At 40.2% G+C, this 25,992-nt stretch overlaps 1 protein-coding gene across 7 annotated transcripts in view; it reads right to left on the bottom strand.

Annotated features, from left to right (window-relative positions):
* The window catches only part of LOC121286943 (ankyrin repeat domain-containing protein SOWAHA-like), a 141,864-nt gene that overhangs the window by 2,771 nt on the left and 113,101 nt on the right, over window positions 1-25,992 (bottom strand). For 4 of the 7 annotated variants that reach the window (XM_041204263.1, XM_041204264.1, XM_041204261.1 and 1 more), the window contains 4 exons: window positions 23,171-23,257; window positions 12,313-12,318; window positions 5,731-5,803; window positions 2,318-2,413 (listed from right to left, as the gene is read on the bottom strand). In XM_041204263.1, the coding sequence (XP_041060197.1) occupies window positions 2,318-2,413; window positions 5,731-5,803; window positions 12,313-12,318; window positions 23,171-23,257 (262 nt within the window). Of the gene's footprint in view, window positions 1-2,317; window positions 2,414-3,147; window positions 3,209-5,730; window positions 5,804-12,312; window positions 12,319-19,761; window positions 19,765-23,170; window positions 23,258-25,992 lie in introns of all 7 variants that reach the window. The other 3 variants (XR_005945119.1, XM_041204260.1, XM_041204262.1) reach the window with 3 other exon arrangements.

Raw genomic sequence — 25,992 nt, forward strand, 5'->3', positions numbered from 1 at the left:
GCTATCTGCAATATTATAAAGATACCCACTTTTTAAAAAAGTATTGCAATAACTTGTAATAAACTTTATCCTAAACCTGTGAAATACTAAACTGAGACATTGCAATCAGTGTATTATAAATGAGGAAAAAAAAACAGCAAAAAATAATTTAGTGGCAATTTAAGCTCTTAGAATAACTTACAAATGTGGACTCTTGATAGAAACATGCACTTACATCTGTCAAAATAAAATGTCTGAAGCATTACATACAAGTGTTATCAGCACATTTTGACAGCTATGCGTTGTCATTCCAGCAAGATTTATGCATATTGGATCATGTTGATTTACAAAAATGATGGGGTTTGTTACTGTTTATTGTTTTAGCTTGCTTTAATAATACATGTCACACTTCAAGCAAAATAAAGCTAGAAGTACACCATTAGAATGCACAGAAAATAATTTGATGAGTCTGCTCAAGTTAACAGCCATCTTAAAAGGAAAGAAAGACTTGCATTTATATAGCACTTCCATGTGTCCTTAAGTGTTTTACAACCAATGACATGCAATGACTGTTGGAATGTATGCAACCTGGCAGCCACTACCTGCAAAACGAGGTCCCACAAACACCAATGTGATAATGACCAGATAATTTTTTTTTAAAAAAAGTGATGTTGGTTAAGGGATAATTATTGTTCAAAACATCAGGGAGAACTCTCTGGTTTAACGTCTTATCCTAAAGACAGCACCTCTGACAATGCTGCACTCCCACAGTGTCAGCTGAAACTCTGTGCTCCAGTTCCTGGCATGGGTATTGAACCCACAATATAGGCAAGAGTACTACTAACTGAGCCACGACTGACATGCAGTCTTAATTAAAGATCTTCCTCACATTGTAAAACACAGTTTCAAAGATAGCCAATCGCACAGAAGTTTATATAGTATTAATAATTAAGAGACACCTTCATGCAAATCCACTTCATATAGAATATGCAGCACAAAAACAGTATATTCTACCCTACCAGTCTATGCTGGCTTTTGTTCCACTAAAGCTGATTCTAATTATAATGCAATACATTTCATAAGTAGTGTGCACATCATGTAGGAACAAGCTGTACTAAGTCAATTGTGAGTGAGCCCATCCAATGACAGCCACCAGTTTAAATAGTATCGAACAGGTCACAAATATCTCTTGTTTTTTTCTGATGCATCTCCTCTAAAAAGTTATACCCATCCATATTCCTATGGTCACCAACATTTGTTTTCTCTCTTTCTGCAGTATTAGTGAGAATGTGGCAATGATCATTAAACCAAGCTGGAAGCTGAAGGTTGGACTTTGTTCCATGTTTGATCCTCAGAATTAACTGGTTTCAGCTAAAACTTGCTAAAATTGCCACAGCAGCCTTGGGTTAGGGAAGGGAACCTTGGTCGGGGTTCCCTCTCCTGATCACAATCCAATAATTCCTGCTGGATGTGTGTGTTAACACCAGTTGAAGAACAGTTTGAGCTCAGGTGTGACTATTTTGATATTTCAAGGATTCTAAATGTACTTGTGACAGACACAAAAACTGAAATAACACACAATCCATATAGCCATTCACAATTACAACAGTGTGCTGAAGCAGCACAAACTATCATACTTTAAACACAAGACATGCACCCATAAGGAAGCTGTCTGTATTCCTGCTGTACCGCATGCTGTAGAAATTGAATACGTGTCAAAGTCCAATTTTCTCCTCTCCTCTTTTGAAGCTGTGCTTTACCTTTGCTAAGGTAATTTTGCATGCATGTTGTCTGCCTTAGCTAAATAATCATTCTTCAGGAATGCTTGGTTCAGCTATTCAATGCTTTATTTAGCTCAGCCACTGGGGAAAAGACTGAAGGTTTTAATGAAAACAAATTACACTTATTGTAGGTATTATAAACTCACAAATATTGCAGTCTTAATCTGTCGTACTTGTGAGTTACAGTGGCATTTGTGGTGGCTTATTTATCATAACCACTGGTGTGTGGAAATCAACATAATGTGCATATATAACAAATTTATCATTTGCAAAATTCAATGTGAATTGTTGATTGTTGCCAGCACTTGAAACCCAAAAACACTTTTCTTCATCTGTATCACAAAAGTTTTGGATATTTAAAGAAACTAGTGGACTGGATTGACCTTCACAAAATGCATTGTAAAACAGTTCATTTCTCAGATGACTTGTCTGATTATCTGAATACAGTCGTCACTGTCAATACACTGTGCACCATATTGTGAAGATGAATCAGACAACCAGAAAACAAATCATAAGATCCAGTCATCAACAACACCAGTGGTATAAAAAAAACTTACGTGAAGAAACGTTTGAGCAATCAGTCGAGTCATCATTCTCTTTCAGATAGTGGGATGCAAACCGTCCACTATAGTCTCTCACATTTGTTTTTGCACCTGTTTAAAAAGTTTAAAAAGTGTTATTTTATATGGCTGTTTATAAAATCTCTTGCAAAAGTAACATTGATAAGTGGGTAAGTATAGCATTAAAACATTTCAACCACATGCTTTGGTGTTAATGATGCAGACAACACTATAAATGTTAACTGTCAATAATTCTTGTTCTAGTGAAGCTAGGAACTATTAAAACTAGAATATATCAACTAGAATATATTAGACTATTGAGTAATACTTTAGTAACATTGCTTAAAATAATTTGAAACCATTTCATAATTAAACAAAGTTTTTCACAGCACTATAAACAGAAAAGAACAGGCGATGCTCATCTGGTTATTAGGGTAACTATAAAAACTCTGCCTTACATGGGCGGAATCCACACCTGACTTGTAACTGCACCGATGGTATCTCAGTTCAAAATAGAAAATAGACCATTAGATCCATCTCTGCACCTCTTCATGTCCTTCTATAGTACACGATCCCCCAAGTCTCAGACTGAATTCTAACTGGAGCTGTAGTGCCCTTTACGCACAAATAACTTTAGTTATTTTAGTTGTCAGTGGGCCAGAGGCATGAACACAAAATGGCTTCAAATTCTAAAATGTGACAAGGTATGTCAAAGCACAAGAGTCACATTGGTTCAGTAGGGAGTTTGGTGGGGGGGAAAACGTGCTCTTCTAAAGATCAAGGTAATTAGAAGGGATATCCTGCCTTCTGATGGGCCAAATCCATACCTGACCCAGGAGTACTTGAGGCGGTCTCTGGGTTCAAAGAAGAGACACCAATAGCACCATCCTTTAGTTTGATGAGGACAGATGTGCAAGAAAAAGAAAGCAACAATGGAAGGAGATTGATAAGGAGGATAAAATTGAACAATAGGAAAAGCGAACAAAAAAATTAAACATTTTTCTGCAATTATCAGGATATTTCAACAGATGCCAAACTATGTACTTATGCTTTAATAATGGAGATACAGTGCAAATTAGAGAATAATGAGTAACTCAAAATGAATTACAACATACTAACCCAATCATGGAATTCAAAAGATTTGAAATTAAAATTTAACTGGCTTATGTTTGTAATATGAACACCAAGATTAGATTACCATCTTAAAATTGGCCAAAATGTACAAGATGATAAAATCTACCAATATGCCGAAATGTAAATAAGATTGTTCCAGAAATAGAAATCTGAGTCGCAGACAACGAAAGCAACAATAAACACAGCACAGTATATTGAAAACACACTTGACATGAATGCAGAATATATCTACCGTCATTTGATATTGCTGGAATATTTCTGCAGAATAAGTTTGTAATTGACTGAAGATGAATACCTAAGAATAACAAACAGGCCTGGAGTTTTCTGCATTGCACTTAGGCAGAAATTATACAAAAATTTAGTTTTCTACACCAATCTTGCTGACAGGAACACAGATCCAAATTTCCCAAGAATTATAGTAGCAAACCAGCATAAACAGTTGGAAAAAGCAGACAGCATATGTGTCTATCTTATTGATGTTATGGAAATTAAAATTTGAAGCCATCAAACAATTGCTTATGAATATTAAGCACAGCATGATTAAGAAAATGCAACTATGGAAGCTTTTGTTATTTTGGTATACAGAAATAGAAAAAGTAGTGCAGACCTCAGTTTGGAGAGAAAATAAATTGATAAAAAATGTCAGAAGTAGTGACTTTGGGTCCTGTGCACTTTAAATTTTTAGTCTGAATTTATATCCCATTCAGGACAGTAAACTCTCATTTACTGGTCTTATGCATGGCAGAGGTGGGCAGAAAGCTATATTAATGAACCAAGTGGAGTTTCATTTGGGAAGGGCATATAATGAGGTTTTGGAGTAAAACTGACATAAAACAATTACACCATTATTTTACGGGACAAACAAAACAGCATAACTTAGCCCTGAAATTGTACTTATGCCAAAATGTTTTTGGAAATTTCTGTCCTTATCAGTACCAGGAAGAGATAGAATACAGTAACACTCAAGGGTTCGGGTGAAGTCAAACTGAAATTGTAAGATCATTTGTAACCCAGGATTATGTACTTAGCTATTTCTCCAACCTGTTTCAGTTCAAACAGTACATATACAATATATAGACATGTACATAACATCATGTTTACACAGAAGTGATAAATTCAGCTTCTGGTGTATTATCAGTGAAATTCCTACCACATTTTATGCAAAACTCTACTATCAGAACAGAAAACTGGGCCAGTGACAAAGGGCACAAACTCAAAACCTGAATAGGAAACTTTAACAATGGAAGGGGCCATGCTGACCAGAATGGTCAAGGAACCCAACCTGATGTGTCCTAATTTTCTCCACTCCTCTCGTGACTCTTCATTGGAGTGCAGTGGCATGGACACTAGTCACTCTCCTAACCGAACCTAGTCGCGTCCAATCCTAATGTCTCTAACCACAGCTGATCGAGATTTTCTGACTCAATCTGGAGTTAACTGATATCAGTCTGGTTGATGATTGGGACTGCTACAATTGACTCCAGTACTTCTGGTGTAGGAAGGGGAAAACTGGTCACAGATTCAACTGTTAATTACATCCAAAGGTCCTGTGTGTATGTTGAAGTTAGATGAGTATAAAATTCAGGCTCCAACTGTTTAATGCCTCCCACATCAAACATCCCATCAACCCTTGGTACTAAAGCTTACAAGTGAATAATGGCTAAACAGGCGCTACACTGGAGGATGACCAAAATTCATGGAACGGTACTCCAGTAAGGAGTCAACACCTTGGAGCTAAGGATAGAATCTTGAGGAATGGAAACAAAGTAACAGAGCATTTATTGAAATTTTACAATAGCAAACCCACAGGTCACAATTTGAATATGAAAATCCTATGGCAGATATATGATGTAAAACAACAAATAGCTGGGAACGTTAGAGCAATTTTAAGATATTAAAAGATGATGGCACCTTTACAATGGCATTATAACTGATTGAATTATAGTTTCAGGCCCTTCTAGGATGTCCATTATTTAAAGTTCATACATTAGGAAAATGGTCCTGTATGACTTGGGTGACTGGAAAATGTCCAAGTAACAAAGACAATATGTTTTCTGAATACTATAAGACACAAATTCTTAATATTTGATCAATTAATTTTTGTATTATTTGCAGTATGTTATATATTATCCATAGTTTTAATGGAATAGGTTTCCATACTTCAGAATTCTAGTCTAAGGGGGATAGTTCACACATCTGCATTTTTGAATGTCTAGCAGCAATGAATAAAACAATAAAATATTACAGCAATAGACATAATTCAGCAGGAATCTCACCATAATTATGAATTAAAAGGTCCATGATGTTTACATGGGAATGGAGGGCTGCTATATGCAGTGGTGTGTAACCCTGGGAAAACAATAATAATCATTCTTATTTCAAGTGTATTTGCTCAAACTTGGTCAGCCAAAGTAACACAAAGATGTTTTGTTGGAATAAATGGAAAACCTTTTATTCAACTGTTAAGTAGATGACTGATATTTTCACTAAATGCCATTTGTCATAGTTTGGAAAAAAACGGTCAGCATGGCAGTCAATGTACTGAAGGCATCATGATTACTTCAACAATATTGCTAATTGTAAAAGAACATAAATCATTGGAAACTAGTTTTTTCCCCCCTTATACAGTAGCCACACTCAAACTTCAGATAGATCACAATTTCTAAAATTAAATCTTGTAAAAGAACATAAATCATTGGAAACTAGTTTTTTCCCCCCTTATACAGTAGCCACACTCAAACTTCAGATAGATCACAATTTCTAAAATTAAATCCCTCTTTCAAACATATTAAAACCTTGCTTCATGAGGGGGCCTTGTGAGATACCCTCATTATGTTAGGCATTTTGGATAGCTATAGACAGCTTTATAAAACCTTCTAGTATACACTTGCAGAATATTTCAACAGAATTAAACGAAGTGGTTCATGAGCATGTTCATTTACAGTTATATTACTTTAAAAGCTGATATGTTATTCACCCAGGCGTTGTTTAAAAGTGTTGCCTTTGTTGTTAGGTAGGATTGAATTTCACTATTGCAGTGCAAGTTGTGAAGCTGAAGGGGCACCATCTTTATGATCGTATCTGACAATCTTTTTATTCATTTATTTACAATCCCAACATGTAGTGATGCATGGTGTTAAAATGCAGCATGTTAAAAACATGGACACTTTGTCTTTTATTTCTCCCTCACTGGGGGAAAAAAAATCAGTTTTTTTTTTGTGAAAATTATATTTACCAACAAAAATTGATTTGGTTGAACATTAACCAAGAACTACAAGGGGGAAAAATGTACAATCAAACATTGCAGCAGTCCTATCCCTAAACATCAGTCTATGATATAAAGTACTTTATGTGATTGGAAAATTGGAATTAGATTGGAAAATAGTTATTAGTACACATAAATCTTTTAATAGTAACTCAGTGATTGCAAAAAGCAAAGTAATGTCATAACTTAGCATCAATGTAAAATAAAAAAATTAAAGGACATGCAATACTCACTCCCTGTAACAGAAGCAGAAGGCAAGACAATCACCAAAAGCAGAGAGGAAAGAAGAATAATTTTAATTAAATAAAGTACTCTTTCACGACATAATTTACAAGTTAACATTTTATCGAGACTCCTTTTTCCCGTCTGAGTCATTCCCCCATACTGAAGGCAGTCTCTTCAATGGAATTCCTAGTCAAACCCTTCCAATGCGCAATACACAGTAACATCAAGCTGTTGGGAGATGGAAGGAGAAATGGGTAAATATACTTCAGTCTGACATACTAGTTGATGAAATGGCAATAAGAGGGCACCAATTTAAGATAATCGTAAAAAAAGTTAGAAAAAATCTTGAGTGAGTGTGATTTCATTGTGGAACTTTGCCATAAAACATATTGAAGTAGAATCCACTAATTATTTTAGCAACAAATTAGGAAGTTACCGAGGAGTAGTATTAAAATTGTTGGCAGTGAGCAGGAGGTTGGAATTAGACTAGGTGGAGCAAAGTACAGGCACAGACTTTTTAGGTCAAAGGTGTGTTTCTATGCTATAATATTATGTGATTCTAAAGCATCTAGGCAGCACTGTTCGACAAATGTTGATCACTACTAATCTCTCTATACAACATATTTTGCTGCCCAGTAACATGGAATGGATTACCAAGCAATAAGCCTGCAGTGATAATCATCATGACTAATCCTTCATTGAGGACCCATACTGTATATTTTTCTTTATATTAAAATTGAAATTGTAACAGATTTTAAATCTTGAGATAATTTTTCTCTTTACAAGTAGATGATCACATTTGACCAAAGAAAGGATAAGGTAGGGGGAATCTGGCTTTCAAAAAATGATCTCAACAGCACTGTCAAGAGCACAAGAAATAGGAGCAGGAGTAGACGATTGGCTGATGTTGGGCTTCAACCCTACTTTCCCACCCACTCCCCATTTCCCTTGATTCACTGAGACACCAAAGATTTGTCTATCTCAGCCTTAAAAGTATTCAATTATAGAACATCCACAACCCTCTGGTGTAGAGAATTCCAAAGACTCACAACCCTTTGAGTGAAGTAATTTCTCCTCATCTCAGTCTAAATGATTGGCCCCTTGTCCTGATTCCCCAACCAATGGAAACAATCTCTCAGCATCTACCCTATCAAGCCCCTTCAGAATCTTGAATGTTTCAATGAGATTGTCTCATTCCTCTAAATTCCAGAGAATACAGGCCCAATTTACTCAGCCTCTCATCATAGATCAACCTCCTCATCCGAGGGACAAATTTAGTGAACCTTCGCTCTACTGTCTCCAATGCATATGTTGCAAGTCAATATTCTTTTTAGCTGAGTAACCAGGCAGTCCTTCTAAGTGCAACAGGAAGTACAACCTCCCAGTCAATTTCTCAAACAAGACTGGCAAAAATGGGACAATCATTTGAAGTTGGGTTTGAACACAAACAGAGGGGTCAAAGTTATATGATTGCAGTTACAAAATTGTCCTATGTTTGTAATTTGGTAAATAAGTAATTACTGTGACTAAACAATATTCAGCGCTATCACGGCTAGGGCTAGAAAAACTATAGGTCAAGGCATTGGCTACCTCATTTTATTAAAGAGCTTGAGCATGAGAGAAGCTGCTGTAGGGATGCTTCAGTGACCTGGGTTTGGGAAGATCCAAAAACAAATCACACCTAATTTACGCCCATTCCTTACACCTGTCACTGGGAAAATGTTTGGATCCATCAAGGAAGTAGCAGCAGGACATTTGAAAAAGCAAAATAAAATGATGTTGACTCTGCTTGATTGTATGAAAGGAAAATCATGTTTGACAAATTTATCAAGCTCTTTGAGGATGTAACAAGTAGGGTGGATAAATGGGAACCAGTAGATATAGTGTATATGGATTTCCTAAGGTGCCACAAAAAAGGCTACTGTACAAGATGAGAAATAGGATAAGAGGTATTGGGGGTAATATATTGGCATGGATAGAGGATTGCCTAACAGAGTAAGGAAAAATAGGTCATTTTCATGTTGGCAAGCTCCAACTAGTGCAGTGTCTCAGCTATTTACGATCTATTTAATGACTTGGATGAAGGAACCAAGTAATTTACAGCCAAATCTGGTGATGATACAAAGATAGATAGGAAAGCAATTGTGAAGAGACACAGTCTTGCAAAGGGATACAAACAGGTGAAATGAGTGGGTAACATTTTGGCAGATGAAGTACTAGTGTGGGAAAATGAGAGGTTATCCATATTGGGAGGAAGCACAGAAAAACAAATTCTCTCTTAAATGGAGACACACTACAGCATATTGCGGTATAGAGCGGTCTGGGTGTCCTCAGACATAAAGCACAAAGTTAGCACGCAGGATGGGATGTTGGCCTTTAATCCGAGGTGGGTGGAGAATAAAAGAATGGAAATCTTGCTATAACTGTACAGGGCATTGGTGAGACTACATCTGGAGTACCGTATACAGTTTTGATCTCCTCATTTTAAGGAAGGATATACTTGCATTGGAGGCAATTCAGAGAAGGTTCACAAGGTTGATTCCTGGGATGAAAGAGTTATCTTATGAGGAAAGGTTGAGCTTCCAGACACTCAAAGGACTGTTGTGGATCAGGCCCCCACTGATACAGGCCTCTGGACACGGCCACAAGAAGCCCGCTGGAAATATGGAAGAGGTCAGGAGAACATATGGTAGAGATGTCAGGGATTATTTTCAGCATTGTGTGGCGTATTTGGGAGGTAGGGGGGGGTCCATGCATGCCATGAGTTCTGTGTATCTCAGATATGTGCGCACATGGTTTCCTCCATGGATAGGTAGGCAATCGCTGTGGGGATCAAGGTTGAGCAATTGATCCATGTGCTTTGACCCGCACTCTGTTGCTCCAGCCATTGACTCCATATAGCAGTGGTTAGGCGAGGGGGGGCTGGAAATGAGACACCTTGACCTCTATCCAGATGTCCCTTCTCCTCAGGGAGACAGATGCGCACCCAGATGGGGCATGAGCTCATGCCAGCATTTTTTAAAATTCATTCATGGAATGTGGGCATTGCTGGTTAGGCTAGCATTTATTGCCTATTCCTAATTGCCCTTGAAGAGGTGGTGGTGAGCTGTGTCTTGAACCCCTGAAGTTCATGTGGTGTAGGTAAACCCATAGCACGATTAGGGAGTGAGTTCCAGGATTTTGACCCAGCGACGGTGAAGAAATGGTCATATATTTCCAAGTCAGGATGGTGAGTGGCTTGAAGGGGAACTTCCAGGTGGTGGTGCTCCCATCTGTCTGCTGCCCATGTCCTTCTAGATGGTTTGTAAGGTGCTGTCTAAGGAAGCTTGGTGAGTTTTTGTGGTGTCTCTTGTAGATGGTACACACTGCTTACACTGTGCATCAGTGGTGGAGGGAGTGAATGTTTGTGGATGGGGTGTCAATGAAGCAGGCTGCTTTGTCCTGGATGGTATCAAGCTTCTTGAGTGTTGCTGGAGTTGCACTTATCCAGGCAAGGGGAGAGTATTTCATCACACTCCTGACTTGTGCCTTGTAGAATGGTGGACAGGCTTTGGCGAGTCGGGTGGTGAGTGACTCGCTGCAGGATTCCGCTCCTGTAGCCATTGTATTTATATGGCTAGTCCAGTTCATTTTTTGGTCAATGGTAGCCCCCAGGATGTTGATAGTGGGGGATTCAACGATGGTAACGCCATTGAAGGTCAAGGAGTGATGGTTAGATTCTGTCTTGTTGGAGATGGTCATTACCGGGCACTTGTGTGGTGTGAATGTTACTTGCCACTTGTATGCCCAAGCCTGGGTATTGTGCAGGTTTTGGTGCATTTAGACATGGACTGTTTCAGTATCTGAGTCGTCACGAATGGTGAACATTGTGCAATCATCAGTGAACATCACCACTTCTGACCTTATGGTAGAAGAAAGGTCATCGATGAAGCAGCTGAAGATGGATGAGCCAAGGACACTACCTTGAGGAACTCATACAACAATATCCTGGGACTGAGATGATTGACCTTCAACAATCACAACCATCTTCCTTTGAGCTACGTAGGACTGCAGCCAGCGGAGAGTTGTCACCTTGATTCCCACTGCCTCCAGTTTTGCTAGGGCTCCTTGATGGCACACTCAGAACCACAGAATCTCTCAGAATCTTTACAGTGCAGGAGGAGGCCATTGGCCCATTGAGTCTGCGCAGGCTCGCTGAAAGAGCATCCTACCTAATCCCACATCCTTGCCTTACCCCCTTAACCCTGCACATACATTCTTTTCATATAGCAATCCAATTCCCTTTTGGATACCTCAATCAAACCTGCCTCCACCACCCTGTCAGGAAGTTCTTTACAGACTCCAACCAGCCTCTAGGTGAAAATTTTTTTCCTCACATCACTTTTACTCCTTTTGCCCATTATTTTGAAACTGTGCCCTCTAGTTCTTGTACTCTTGAGTGGGAACAGTTTCTCACTATTTATCCTGCCCGTATCCCTCAGGATCTTTAATACCTCTATCAAGTCTCCTCTCAGCTTTCTTTTCTCCAAGGAAAACAGACTCAACCTCTCCAATCTATTCTCAGCACCAGTTGTTTATCCCTGGAATCATTCTTGTGAATCTCCTCTGTACTCTCTCCAATGCCTTCACATCCTTCCTCAAGTATGGTGCCCAGAACTGGACGCATTACTCCAGATATGGCCTAACTAGTGTCTCCTTACTCTTGTACTCAATGCCCCTATTAATAAAATTTAGAATACCGTAAGCTTTATTTACTGCTCTCTCAACATGCCCTGCCACCTTCAATGACTGATGTACATTTCCACCTTTGTTCCTGCACCTTCTTTAGAATTTCTCCCTTTGTGTTATACTGTCTCTCCACATTCTTCCTGTCAAAATGAATCACCTCACTTTTCTGCATTGGACTTCATCTGCCATTTGTCTGCCCAATCCACCAATAAGTCTATGTCCTTTTGAAGTACAAGACTATCCTCATCACAGTTGACAATGCTTCCAATCTTCATACCATCTATAAATTTTAAAATCATGCCCTGCACTCCACAGTCTAGATCATTAATATACATCAAGAGCAGCAAGGGTCCCAGCAAGGGGTTCCCTTGGGAACTCTACCACAGACCTTCCTCCAATCTGAAAAACAATCATTTATCACTACAGTTTCCTGTCATTCAGCCAATTTCTTATCTATGTGCCTACTTTCCCTTTTATTCCATGAGCTAGAATTTTACCCAAGTCTGTTGTGTGGCACTGAATCAAATGCCTTTTGAAAATCCATATAAACTACATCAACAGCATTGCCCTTGGCAACCTTCCCTGTTACCTCCTCAATAAAACTCCAGCAAGTTAGCTAAACATGATTTTCCCTAATGAATCCATGCTGGCTTTCCTCAATTACCCTGCACCTGTCTAAGTGACTATTGATTTTGTCCCGAACTATAGTTTCCCTACCACTGACAACAAACTCAAATCAAACTTGGTCAAATGCGGCTTTGATGTCAAGGGTAGTCACTCTCACCTCACCTCTGGAGTTCAGTTCTTTTGAATTTTGTTTGAACCAAGGCTGCAATGAGGTCAGGATATGAGTGGCCCTGGCAGAATCCAAAGTGAGCATCAGTGAGCAGGTTATTGCTAAGCAAGTGCGGCTTGATAGCACTGCCGATGACCCCCTTCCATCACTTTACTGATGATGGAGAGTAGACAGATGGGGTGGTAATTGGCTGGGTTATTTTTGTCCTGGACATGCCTGGGCAATTTTCCACATTGCCTGGTAGATGCCAGTGTTGTAGCTGTACTGGAACAGCTTGGCTAGGGGCACGGCTAGTGCTGAAGCACAAGTCTTCAGTACTATTGCTGGAATGTTGTCTCGGCCCATAGCCTTTGCAGTATCCAGTGCGTTCAGCCGTTTCTTAATATCTTGCAAGGTGGGTATAATTGGCTGAAGACTGACATCTTTGATGCTGGGGACCAGAGGAGGCAGCCAAGATGGATCATCCACTCAGTACTTTTGGTTGAAGATTGTTGTAAATGCTTCAGCCTTATCTTTTGCATTGATGTGCTGGGCGCCCCCATCATTGAGGATGGGGATATTTGTGCAGCTGCCTCCTCCAGAGAGTTGTTTAATTGTCCGCTACCATTCACGACTGGATGTGGCAGGACTGTAGAGCTTCAATCTCATCTGTTGGTTGTGGAATCGCTTAGCTCAGTCTATCACTTGCTTTTGGGCAAACAAGTAGTCCTATGTTGTAGCTTCATCAGGTTGATATCTCATTTTTAGGTATGCTTGGTGCTGCTCCTGGCATGCCCTCCAGCACTCTTGACGTTCAATGACATTACTATCATTGAATCCCCCACTATCAACATTCTGGGGGATACCATTGACCAGAAACTGAACTGGATTAGCCGTATAAATACCGTGGCTACAAGAGCAGGTCGGAGGCTGGGGATCCTACGATAGGTAACTCACTTCCTGACTCACCAGAGCCTGTCCACCATCTACATGGCACAAGTCAGGAGTGTGATGGAATACTCCCCACTTGCCTGGATGAGTGCAGCTCCCACAACACTCAAGAAGCTCGACACCACCCAGGACAAAACAGCCCACTTGATAAGCACCAAATCCACAGACATTCACTTCCTCCACAGTAGTAGCAGTGTGTACTATCTACAAGACACACTTCAAAAATTCACCAAAGCTCCTTCGGCAGCATCTTCCAAACACACGATCGCTGCCATCTAGAAGGACAAGGGCAGCGGATACATGGGAACACCATCACCTGGAAGTTCCTCTCCAAGCCACACACCATCCTGACTTAGAAATATATCACCATTCCTTCACTGTCACTGGGTCAAAATCCTGGAACTCCCTCCCTACCAGCACTATGGGTGTACCTACATGACAGGAACTGCAGTAGTTCAAGAAGGTAGATCACCACCACCTTTTCAAAGGCAACTAGGGATGAGAAATAAATGCTGGCCCAACCAGCAAAGCCCACATCCTGTGAATGAAGAAAAAATACAATGAACCAGGGTTGATCCCCTGGCTTGGTGGTAATGGTAAAGTGGGGTATATGCTGGTTCATGAGGTTAAGAGTGTGGTGGAGTATAATTCTGCTGCTGATGGCCCACATGGCCTCATGGTTGCCCAGTCTTGAGTTGCTAAACCTAACGTCAACTCTTTTCTTCTCCGCCGATGCTGCCAGACCTGCTGAGTTTTTCCAGGTAATTCTGTTTTTGTTCTGTTTAAAATTTACCCCACTTAGCGTGGTGGTTAGTGTCACACAACACAATGGAGGATATTCTCAATGTGAAGACAGGACCTTGTCTCCACAAGGATTGTGCAGTGATCACTCCTACCAATACTGTCATGGACAGATGCGTCTGCATCAGGCAGGTTGGTAAGAATGAGGTCAAGTATGTTTTTCCCTCTGATAAAAGCAGAAAGCTGGAAATCTGAAATCAAAACAGAAAATTCTGGAATAATTCAGGTCTGACAGCATCTGTGGAGAGAAACAGAGTTAACATTTTGAGTCTGTACGACTAATAAGACTCGAAACGTTAACTCTGTTTCTCTCTCCCAGATGCTATCAACGTTGTTTCTTTCTCTACACGTGCCATCAGACCTGCTGAGTTTTTCCAGCATTTCCTGTTTGGTTTCATGTTTTTCCCTCTTATTGGTTCCCTCATCACCTGAAGACTCAGTCTAGCAGCTATGCCCTTTAGGGCTTGCCCACCCAGCTTGGTCTCTAGTGGTGCTACCGAGCCATTCTTGGTGATGGACATTGAAATTCCCCACCCAGCGTACATTCTGTGCCCTTGCATCCCTCAATGCTTCCTTTAAGTGATGTTCAACATAGAGGAGCACTGATTCATCAACTGGAGGGGGCAGTATGTGGTAATCAGCAGGAGGTTTCCTTGCCCATGTTTGACCTGATGCCATGAGACTTCATGGGGTCCGGAATCGAATTTGAGGATTCCTGGGGCAACTCACTCCCGACTGTATACCACTGTGCTGCTACCTCTGCTGGGCCTGTCCTGTTGGTGGAACAAGATATACCCAGGGATGGTGATAGTGTTTGGGACATTTCTGCTTGACTAGTCTGTTAGACAGCTCTCCCAATTTTGGTTGTTAGTAGATATTAGTAAGGAGGACTTTGCAGGATTGACAGGGCTGAGTTTGCCATTGTCGTTTCTGGTGCCTAGATTGATGCCAGGTGGCCAGTCTGGTTCCATTCCTCTTAGGCTTTGTGGCGGTTTGATACAACTGAGTGGCTTGCTAGGCCATTTTCAAAGGGCATTCACGAGTCAACCACTTTTACCAGACCAGGTATGGACAGCAGATTTCCTTCCCTAGAGGGCATTAGTGAACCAGATGGATTTTTACAACAATTGACAATGGTTTCATGGTCATCATTAGACTTTAAATTCCAGATTTTTATTGAATTCAAATTTTACCATCTGCCTTGGAATTCGAACCCAGGTCCCCAGAGCATTACCCTGGGTCTCAGGATTATGAGACTATGATAATACCCTGTGAAAAAGGCAAAACATGATACGAGAGCCTGTGTGGCCATGGGTTTCATCCATACAGCTGCTGAGCTGTGCGATTTCTATTCCTCCCATTGTCCACAACCAACACTCCACCTGCCCAACACTGGCTTCCTCCCACTTAGATCTAAACTCCCGGCACCTGCAAGTGGGTTTTTGAAAGTGGCATTTGCAACCCATGACTCTCCAAGTCACCTCCGACTTTATCCTCATCACCTGTAACCTTCCCAACATCACTGTGCTTTCCTTCTGTAACCCATCACTCTGGAATATATCATCATGGAAGTGTGCATGCCAAATTGCTCCCGAAGCCTACCCCCATCCCTGTCAAGATTCATCCTCTGATCATAGGCCCGCCCTGCATCACCGTTAGAGTTCCCGTTAGATCCTGTGACCTGCCATACGAGACCTTTGAAAATTCCTACCTCAGACTGGATCTACCCCACTATCAAATCGAACCACCCCTGTGACTGAACATTCCCTCTGCCAGCCAGCACCAAGTTTGGCCCACAGGATATATATATATGTGCACCGTACTGACCCTGCCCTTCAGGCCCTTCATTTTATTTATCTACAATGATTGCACCCACCTCCAAGATGCCAGGCCCTTCCCACTCCACACTTCAATGACCCAACCCTACCCTTTGTCCTCTCTCTGAGCCCTCTTCTATTGCTTCAGGCCCGACACCACCCACTGTCCTTTCTCAGAGCCCTCTTCCATTCCTCCATGCCCCAAATCTGCCCTTCATCCTCCTTTATAGCCCTCTTCCACTCCTCCAGATACTGACTCCACCCTCCAACCTCCTTCAGAGCCCTCTTCCACTCCTCCATGTTCCCTCACTCCACCCCCCCACCCCTTCTCTCTTCTGACATACCCTTGCCAAACCTGACTCTCCATGAAAGCTACAATTCTCCTGCTCCACTCCCTTGTGCCCAAAGACTACCAATCACCTCAGACACAACTGCACAAATCCGACTGATGCACGACACCGTGAAACAAATGTGAATTGGATGGCATGATATTCCCGTGTGCTGCTGACTTAAACTTAAAGGTAGGACTTAAATTCAAAAAGTTTTACTATAATGAGTTTTCATGACATACAAATTTAGTACAAGTGGGGATGGCATGAGATTGCACGAGACCTGACCCACCACTGTCACGCTGCCGACTTCATTTTTCATTCTGAACTCTCCATTGTGATTTCAACATTTCGACTTCCACCTGATTAACTCACGCTGCTTGCCATGTTTTCCACTCCCAGTCTTCACTAACTTCTACCTGATGTTTCTCCTCATGGAGGAATCTAGAACTATGGGATGAGGAGAAATTTCTTCTCAGAGTCGGGAATCTGTGGAATTTTCCATCCCAGAAAACTATGGAAGCTGAATCACTGATCATATTCAAGGTTGAGATAGACAGATTCTTGAACTATAGGGGAATTAAAGGTTATGGAGAACAGGCAGGAAAGTGGAGTTGAGGCCAAGATCAGATCAGCCATGATCTTACTGAATAGCAGAACAGGTTCATGGGGCCGTATGGCATACTCCTGCTCCTACTGCTTATGTTCTTATGCTCGAATAGCAGGTGAGGCTGGAATCAAGCTAGGCTAGGATATTCCCTACTGCTGAATAACCTGTTGAATGATGACTAAGAGTGGGGTGCCAGAGGGTAACCATATCAGTGAAGCCATACCTAAACAGGGGTTCAATGCTTGCAGGAGGGGAGAGGAGAAAACGGAGAGAACATTTGCAAGAAAAAACTAAAATAATGCATTAAGGGAATGGCAATCATATTATGTGCTCTACTTAATTTATCATGCAGTATGTTTGCCAAACATAATTATTTTTTTCTTTATAACAGAAAATAATTTTCAAAACAACGTTGTTAAAATAAACTTAAAAACTTACATGCTGTGTTTATCCATCAGTTGGCAGGAAGCAATGAAAGAAAAATGTGTTATTCGTTTTAATTTCAATTTAACTACAATTTTATATAACATACTGAAATAACAAAAAGATGGATTAAATATCCTAGATCAGAAGAAGAGATCTTTATGCCACATTTGTCCAGTATTCATCACTGTGTTCCATCTGGCTCCGCTGTGATTGCCCCCATGAAGGTGGCAAGGGTTCAACTAATTAACCAACCTCCTTCAGTATGTCATTTCTAAATGAAAATATTTCAGTACTTGAATTTCTTATCTGAAAGGGGCAAAGGAGTGGCTCAAATAGTAGCAGAAGCAATAATCAGAGAGAAAGAGCAGTGATGAACTGAGGACACCCTGGACAGAATAAACAATTGGCCATCTGATCGTTACTCATTTTATCACTTCAAGCTTCTAACTCTATCAATCATTCTGTCACACCCTTCTTGTCTCTTATCAGTAATACCGTAGCCAGCACATATCTGACCTTTCCCTTCCTATTTCTTTAACTCCATTATAAAACGTCCTACATATTGTACAACCTTTATTCAGTTGTAAATTCATGCCAATTTTTCCTCAGAACTCCCATGTTTGAATCCCTTTAATCATTTTTCTACCCCTGTCACAGTACCAAAAAATGGCTCATCAAACTCAGAAATTACATCTTATGTGATTAAAAAGTAAACCATCCCCCCTCATCCCTCTCAACCTGTCTGTAGCCTTTGATATGGTTGACCATACCATTCTTCTTCATGCTTCTCTACAGTTGCCAGCTGGACTGCACCTGCCTAGTTTCATTCTTATCTATCTTATCATAGCCAAAATATCACTGCACTGGATTCTTTTCCTGGTCTTGCACTGTTACCTCTGGATGTCTCCCAAGGGTCTATCCTTTGCACCACCTTATTGTTCATCCACATACTCCCCCTTGTCAACATCATCTGAACCCACAGCATTAGTTTTCATAACTACGTTGACAGCACCCTATCACTCTATCTCACTACTACCTCTCTCAATTCCTCCATTGTTGTTATATTATCCGAATCCTTGTCTGACATCCAATATTGGGTGAACAGAAATTTCCTCCAATTTAATACTGCTAAGACCAGATTGTTTTTGGTCCCAGCTACAAATTCCATTCCCTAGCCACCAACTCAGTTCCTCCCTCTGACAATTGTCTGGGTCTAAACCAGAGCATTCACAACCTTGATGTCATATTTGGCTCCAAAATGAGCTTCCAATCAGATATTCACACATTCACTAAGACTGTTTGTTTCCACCTCTGCAGCATCACTCGACCTCACCCCACTTCAGCTCTGCTGCCAAAACTCTCATCCATGTCTTTGTTACCGCTGGGCATGACTATTCCAATGCACTCCTGGATAGCTTCCCACATTCTACCCTGTGCAAATTTGAGGTCATCCAAAAATCTTCTGCCCATGTCCTAACTTGCATCAAGTCCCATTCACCCATCAACCCTTCACTCACTGATTAACATTGGCTCTAGGTCAAGCAGCACATCAATATGAATTCTCATCCTTGTTGTCAAATTCCTCTATGGCCTTGCCCTTCCCCATCTCTGTAATCTTCCAACCCCAGAAACCTCAGATAGCTGTGTACAATTAATTCTGATTTCTTGAACATCCCTGACTTTAATTGCTCCATCACTGGTGGCCACGCTTTAAACTGCCCAAGCTCTGGAATTCCTCCACTAAACCTTTCTTTACTCCTTTAAGGGCCTCCTTAAAACCTACCTCTTTGACCAATCTTTTGGCCATCTGCCTTTCGCGATTTGGAGTCAACCTGCTTTATAACGCTCTCGTAAAGCGCATTGGGACACTTTATTAAGTTAAAGGTGTTATGTAAATACAGTTGTTGTTGTTGGAGATGCATTCAGTGACACTTACCATCTTACTGTGTGCAACATTGTAGTTTGCTATGTACTATCTTAAAGTTCCTATATTTTTCTCAGGAGTTTCTCTCTAATTTTCTGCTAGCGATCAGTGATGTGTATTAGTTTTAAATTAGAAGCATTTTCCATCTTCTGCCACCATTTAAGTTCATGTAAAGTTTCTAAGTCTAATTTTGTTCTTGCCTAAATGCCCAAGTATGTATTCTGTCCATTATTTTCCTCCATCTGCCTGCTGTCTCTGTATTTGCAATGTCATTTAATTCCTTGTAAAACATTCTACAGTTTATGATAGGCTACCTATCTAAAAACCCCCTCTTATTCTGCTATAAATAGCTCTGTACATTTATCCGCTTATCTGTTTCCTTTGCTGTGTCTACCTATTTTGCATGTCTTCTATACACATTTGCTTACTTCTGCAAGTATTTGATTCTTGATTCACATGCTTGACTGTGTTTTCCACAACTGATGTGACATTTCCAATTAAACATGTTTGTGTTGCAGAACATGTGCAAATCATTTTAATCAAATACAGAAGTGTGTAATTATAGATAACGTAAATAATGCTGTCATTTTAGTGATATATACTTTAAATAGTATTGTTTTGTTGAAATAGGATTCAAGTAGGTTCGTGATTTGAATTATACAGTGCAAGTAATTTTAGGTATGCATACAATGCAAATATAAATATAGTTTTATATTATCTACACTATAAAGCTGATAGTTCATATTAAAAAACTTTAAATTCAGTGATTTATATAAACCACATTTTCCACCCTTGCTCATGACGTGCAGCCAGCTCTATCAGGTAATTTCTCATCCATTTTCCATCACCACAGAAGTCAATTGTAAAGATACTGCTAACAGCATGCCAGCTGTTTTAGGCAATTCAGTAAGTTTTGTGCACCTCATTAAAATGTGTTATTCCCTTCAAATAACTGTTTTAAAAGCTCTGCTAATTTCAGGCAAATTTAGCATCTTTCAGCTTTTGCTGCTATTCATCTGGTATGCAGGAGCTGACTACAGTCAGACATTGCTACTGTTTGTATTGGGAATGTGCTGAAAAAGTGGCTCCGTAATGGGATTACAGTACATACATGCAGTTACTCATTATAAGGAGCTTGAGCTTTGTTGTTCTGAACCCCTGTTTAGGAAGTTGATGATACACCTACGTGAACAAGACTGAGCTGGAAGATTGTGTCACAATGTAATTTTGGGCCAAAGGAAATCTTTGGGTAAAGAAGTTTCTTCTGAAATTCTGAAACTTTTTTTACCCAAAGAGTGGCAAGAATATGGAACTTGCTACCACAGTGAGTGATTGAAGCGAATAATATAGATGTACTTAAGGAGAAACTAGAAAAGCACATGAGGGAAAAGGGAATATGGGGTTAGATTGATAGACTTAGATGAGGAAAGATGGAGGAGTCTCAGGTGAAGCATAAATGACAGCATGAACTGGTTGGATGGAATAGCCAGTTTCTGTGCCATATATACTGTGTAAACCTACATAAAGTAATCTGTCAAATTACAGATACATGGCCTGAAGTGGACTGAATCCCCATGAAAAGGTGTGATTCAGCTGTAACCAAATAGAGCAAATCAAGCCTTTAAAAGCCAATAATAGCATGCATGTGATATTGTTTCATTTTTGAGGATTACAACAGTCCCCCAAAATTTGCAACTCCGGTGGGAGTAATGCTATAAAGGCACCAAAGATAATCTGGGAACAATACAATGAATACCATGGATATTATTGTCTACAATACTAATTTCTGAAGGTTTAATATCTGGTGCCAAACTTGGTTGATAGCTGAGTTTATTGGGAAGCCTGACAAAGAAACACAATAATCCAGACAAGCACATACAATCAACAGAATTCTGACACTATATAACTTACCCAGCAGAGATGCAGCAGACTTTGGCTCAAACTTTTGGCAGAAGGGGAAATGAAGCTTAAAATGAGGAAAAACTAAATGCACAGATCCTGGGGCTTGGTACAAAGCAATAACAGAACACCAACGTGGCTGTTTCTCCTGTTTCAGGTTGTTTCCCCAGTACTGAGCAAACTAGGCCATTCTCTTATGGTTTGTAAAGAATGTAGAATGAAGAAAAATGGTAATTCAAGTGACAGAGAGAGCAAGAAGTGGTCAAGCAAGTTTATGAGTTGTACTGCATTGAGTAAAGGAGTGGTATGGAGAGAAAAGTAGTTGAAAATTTAAATAAAAATCATTTTTTGCATTAAACAATGCATTTACAGCAAATTTCAATAAAATCAAACAATAGTATAGTTATCATATATTCCTTTAAAAGAATCAACTTACATATCACAAGTGTGGAAATTAAATTAATTTGTCATTTTGTTTTATTGAAACCAATGTTAGGAAACAGTCATAGTTGATATTTAAAACACCAATGTAACATACAGTTGTGGACATGGCGTGATATTGTTTTTTCAGAGGAAACAAGAGGCATGCCTATTTTTCTCTATGATTAACAACTCAGTAAAGAATCACATTCTCAGAAATCACAAGTTCAAAGACCATTGTTCCCGTGGTTTCGACAACAACATATTTATATGGTGCCTTTAACGCAATAAATCGTCCCAAAAGGTTTCATAGGAGCATTAGAAAACAAAATAAAACACCAAACCATAATAAGACGATATTAAGCTAGGAGACCGCTAGAGCCTGATCAAAGAGACAGTTTTTAAGATGTACCTTCAAGAGGAAAGTGAGGTAAAGAGGTGGAGAACCGAAGGGAGAGAATTCCAGGTCTTAGGCCCTAGGTAACTGAAAGCACAGCCACCAATGATGGAGTGACTAAAATATAGGATGCTCAAAAGGCCAGAATTAGAGGAGCACAGATATCTTGGAGGGTTGCAATGTTGGAGGAGATTACAGAGATAGGGAAGAGTAAGGTTATGGAGGGATTTGAAAACAGGGGCAAAGGTTTTACACTTAAAATCTGCAAGCCAATGTAGGCAAGTGAGCACTGGGATAATAGGTGAACAGGACTTGGTGCAAGTCAAGACGTCGGCTGATTGTTGGATGCCCTCAAGTTTACAGAGACCAGCCAAGAGTGCGTTGGAATAGTCAAGTCTAGAGGTAACATAGGCATGAATGAGGATTTCAGCAGCAGTTTGGACAGGGGCAAAGGCTTGTGACATCACGGAGTTGAAAATAGGTGGTCTTAGTGATTCCACGAATATGAAGTTAGAAGCTCACTTCAGGGTCAAGGTTCCGAACAAAATGGCTGAATCTTAGACTTGCCAGAGAGAGTGATAGAGTCACTAGCTAGGGAACAGAGTTTAGAACGGGGACCAAAAGCTTTGGCTACAGTCTTCCCAATATTCAATTGGAGGAAATTTTTTCTCATTCTGTACCGGATGTCAGATAGGCAGTCTGATAAATTAGCAACAGTGGAAGAATCAAAACAGATGGCAGTGAGGTAGAAGTGGGTGTCATCAGCGTACGTTGTACTCTTGGATAATGTCGCCGAGGGGCAGCATGGGAATGAGAAATACAAGGGGGCCAAGGATCGATCCCTGGAGGACACCAGAGGTAACAGTGCGGGAGCAGGAATAGATGCCATTGCAAGTGATATTCTGGCTACAATTAGATAGGTATGAATGGAACCATGTGAGAGCAATCCCACCCAGCTGGACAACAGTAGAGAGGCTTTGGAGGAGAACGATGGGGCTGTAGACGGGTCAAGAAGGGAAAGTTTACTTTTCATTAGCAGATTGTCAAGTATGCAGAAAAGACCCCTCCCATTTTTGGTTGAGAATTTTAGACCCAAAAGCTCCTGCTCAGCAGTAAAAGTACAACAATTAAAAACAAAATGTAACTCACTGCTCTGAGGTTGATATCTACACCCGCATTTATTAGCATGAGTGCCATTTTCTCTTTGCCATGTTTCGCTGCCCAGTGTAAAGCAGTCTGCCAAAAAAATAAAATTATACATCAAAAACGAGCAACTTAAATGTTTTAATTTAAAAACAAGGATTCTGAATCAAAATGTTTACCTCAGTTATTTTAAGCTTCTCCCTTCCCTTAGATAAAATGATTTACTTTGATTATTACATACGGACCCAACTATCTGGTGGGAATGACCTTAACGCATGGTACTGAATTGAACAGTTACAGACCTTTACCAGATAGTTTTGTTATGCTTCATGGTAAAAGCAAATGAAAAACCTTTTCTGGACCAGCAAAAAGATGAACATCTAAATAGGCAGGCACAGTGTCAATGGGCTTCACTTCACTCAGTACTGTTGAAATCCAATTTTCTTTATTTCTAAGGGATACATAAACCTATCAATCAATCTTTACATTAACAATGCAGGTACCAGAACCAGATATACATCAGTTACAGAGTCAGCGGTCCACAAATATGTGACAAAGTGTGGGATATATTCTTCAGACATAACATTGCAATTGCAGAATTGTTAGTATACCCAGAATGTGTTTTGTCTATGTTAACACTGCAACCTGTAAGACTATGCAGCCATGGTGATTTTCGTAGGTATTACTAAATGCCTTCAAAGCACTTTGAAAAAATGGACTAAGATTTTACTGCCGCATGCTTGGTGCATTATTCACTGTGGTTGAACTAAATTTGATGGGGATATGAGCAAATCTCTAAGAAGCTGAAATTGGAAAGTCAAGATGCTTTAACAAAACTTAATGTAAAAAAAGTTACTGTAAGCTCCAATTTCTTCTCCAATTTGCAAACTTTAGGACAATTCTGAAGATGTAGAACTGTAATTTTGTTGCTGTTCAACAGAACAAAGACATTCATCATGGGCCGGGAGAAGGGGAAAGGGTTAAGGACATTTTCCTTACATTCTACACTCATGCCACTTGAAGATCCAGGACAAATTACACCCAAAACAAATGCTGGCAGAATGAGGCCACTCAACTATGTTGAAATGTTTTTCATTCTCTGCTTTATTGATAGAAAGCTGAAAACACAGAACCCATAATGTGCATTTTTCTCAACTGTTTTACACTTGCAGTATATTCATCATGTTTAGTTTGCTTCCATTTATTGTGGTGGCAATGATGACAACAAATCAAACAGAAAGGTAATTGGTGTTAAATGCTTTAAGCTGCAATCCCAAAAGTTTTTTTTAAGCTTTCATGAACGGTATGTTGTGAAAAAATGCATCTACATTTATCTTCAAACAATATCAAGGCACTAATTTAAATTGTTATTGTGCTCCTATTCTTGACGTCTGGAATAGATTTGAAGTGTTTTTTTAAAAATTAGATGCCAGCTTCGACTTAGTGGTAGCACTCTTGCCTCAAGTCAGAGGTTGTGATTTCAGCTCCAATCCAAGACAGAGCACATAATCCAGGCTGTCATGTCAGTGCAGTAATGAGGGAATGCTGCACTGTTGGAGTTACCATCTTTCAGATGCAAAGTTAAACTTCCCTCTCAGCTGGATGTAAAAGATTGAATAAAACTAATAAAAGAAGAGCAGGTAAGTTTGCCTGATGTCCTAACATATTTAGATTGGCATCTGTCTGTCTCAGGAGACAATGGACTGCACCCACATCTGTATTGAACATTGTCTGTTGTGGCTGCAGAGGCCGATTCAAGAATGGCAGTCTCTTCTGTAGTTGGCACAGATGAATGGCATTGGTCAGAGATCGGCTGATGTTTATCCTTCTGGGAGGCTCTCTTTTTTACCATCTGCTCATTTCTTTCATCCTCTGTGTTTTTTTTCCACCATCTTCCTGATGCTTGTCTCCAGGCACTCCGGTCAGCAGCCAGGACTTACCATGCATCAACTCCGATTTTGGTCAACTTGAAGTCTCGCTTGCAGACATCCTTATATCACAGACATGGGAGACCAATTGGTCTGGTGCTGACAGCAGGCTTGCCATACAGCATGTCCTTGGGGATGCAGCCGTAACCCATTCGGCTCACATGATCTAGCCAACGGATTGCCACTGACTCAAGAAGGCAAACATGCTGGGGATCCCTGAATACTGGTGTACTTTCAGGACTCTGTCTTACCAGGAGATGCCCAACATTTGTCTGAGGCAGCAGAGGCGATATATATATATTTTAACTAATGCTACTAAAACAGGTTATCTAGTCATTATCACATTGCTGTTTGTGGGATCTTGCTGTGTGCAAATTGTCTGCTGTGTTTCCTACATTACAACAGTGACTACATTTCAAAAGTTCCTCAATGGCTGTAAAGTACTTCTGCATTTCCTGAGATCATGAATGGTGCTATACAAATGCATGTTCTTTAGTTCTGAAGTAAAAGTTCAATGTTGCTTACCAGCTTCCAGATAGTTCAATAAATTCATACAGGAAGTAGCTGGATCATACAGACTGAAATGTCCCAAAGTTTGATCCCTAACCTGAGTTTAGTGCCTGACACCTGTGCCCCAATCTTCCATCAGCTCAACTATGGATCAGGAAAGTCAGTAAGATGTCTGGCAGCTGGTCATTATCCAATTACTCTAACTGGGAATGGATGTTGTGGGAGAGCAGGGTTGGGCTCAGTGGTAACGTCCCTCTTACTTGAATAACTTTTTGGCACTCTGCGTCAAGGTTCCAACATGAACAATCCTAGATTTGAGCAAGGCATCATAGGGAGCCTATGAAACTGTGCCCCAGTGAGGAGTTACTCATCAGCAGAGAAGGAAAAAAA

Source organism: Carcharodon carcharias, chromosome 14 (genome assembly GCF_017639515.1).
Source record: "Carcharodon carcharias isolate sCarCar2 chromosome 14, sCarCar2.pri, whole genome shotgun sequence".
Lineage (NCBI taxonomy): Eukaryota > Metazoa > Chordata > Chondrichthyes > Lamniformes > Lamnidae > Carcharodon > Carcharodon carcharias.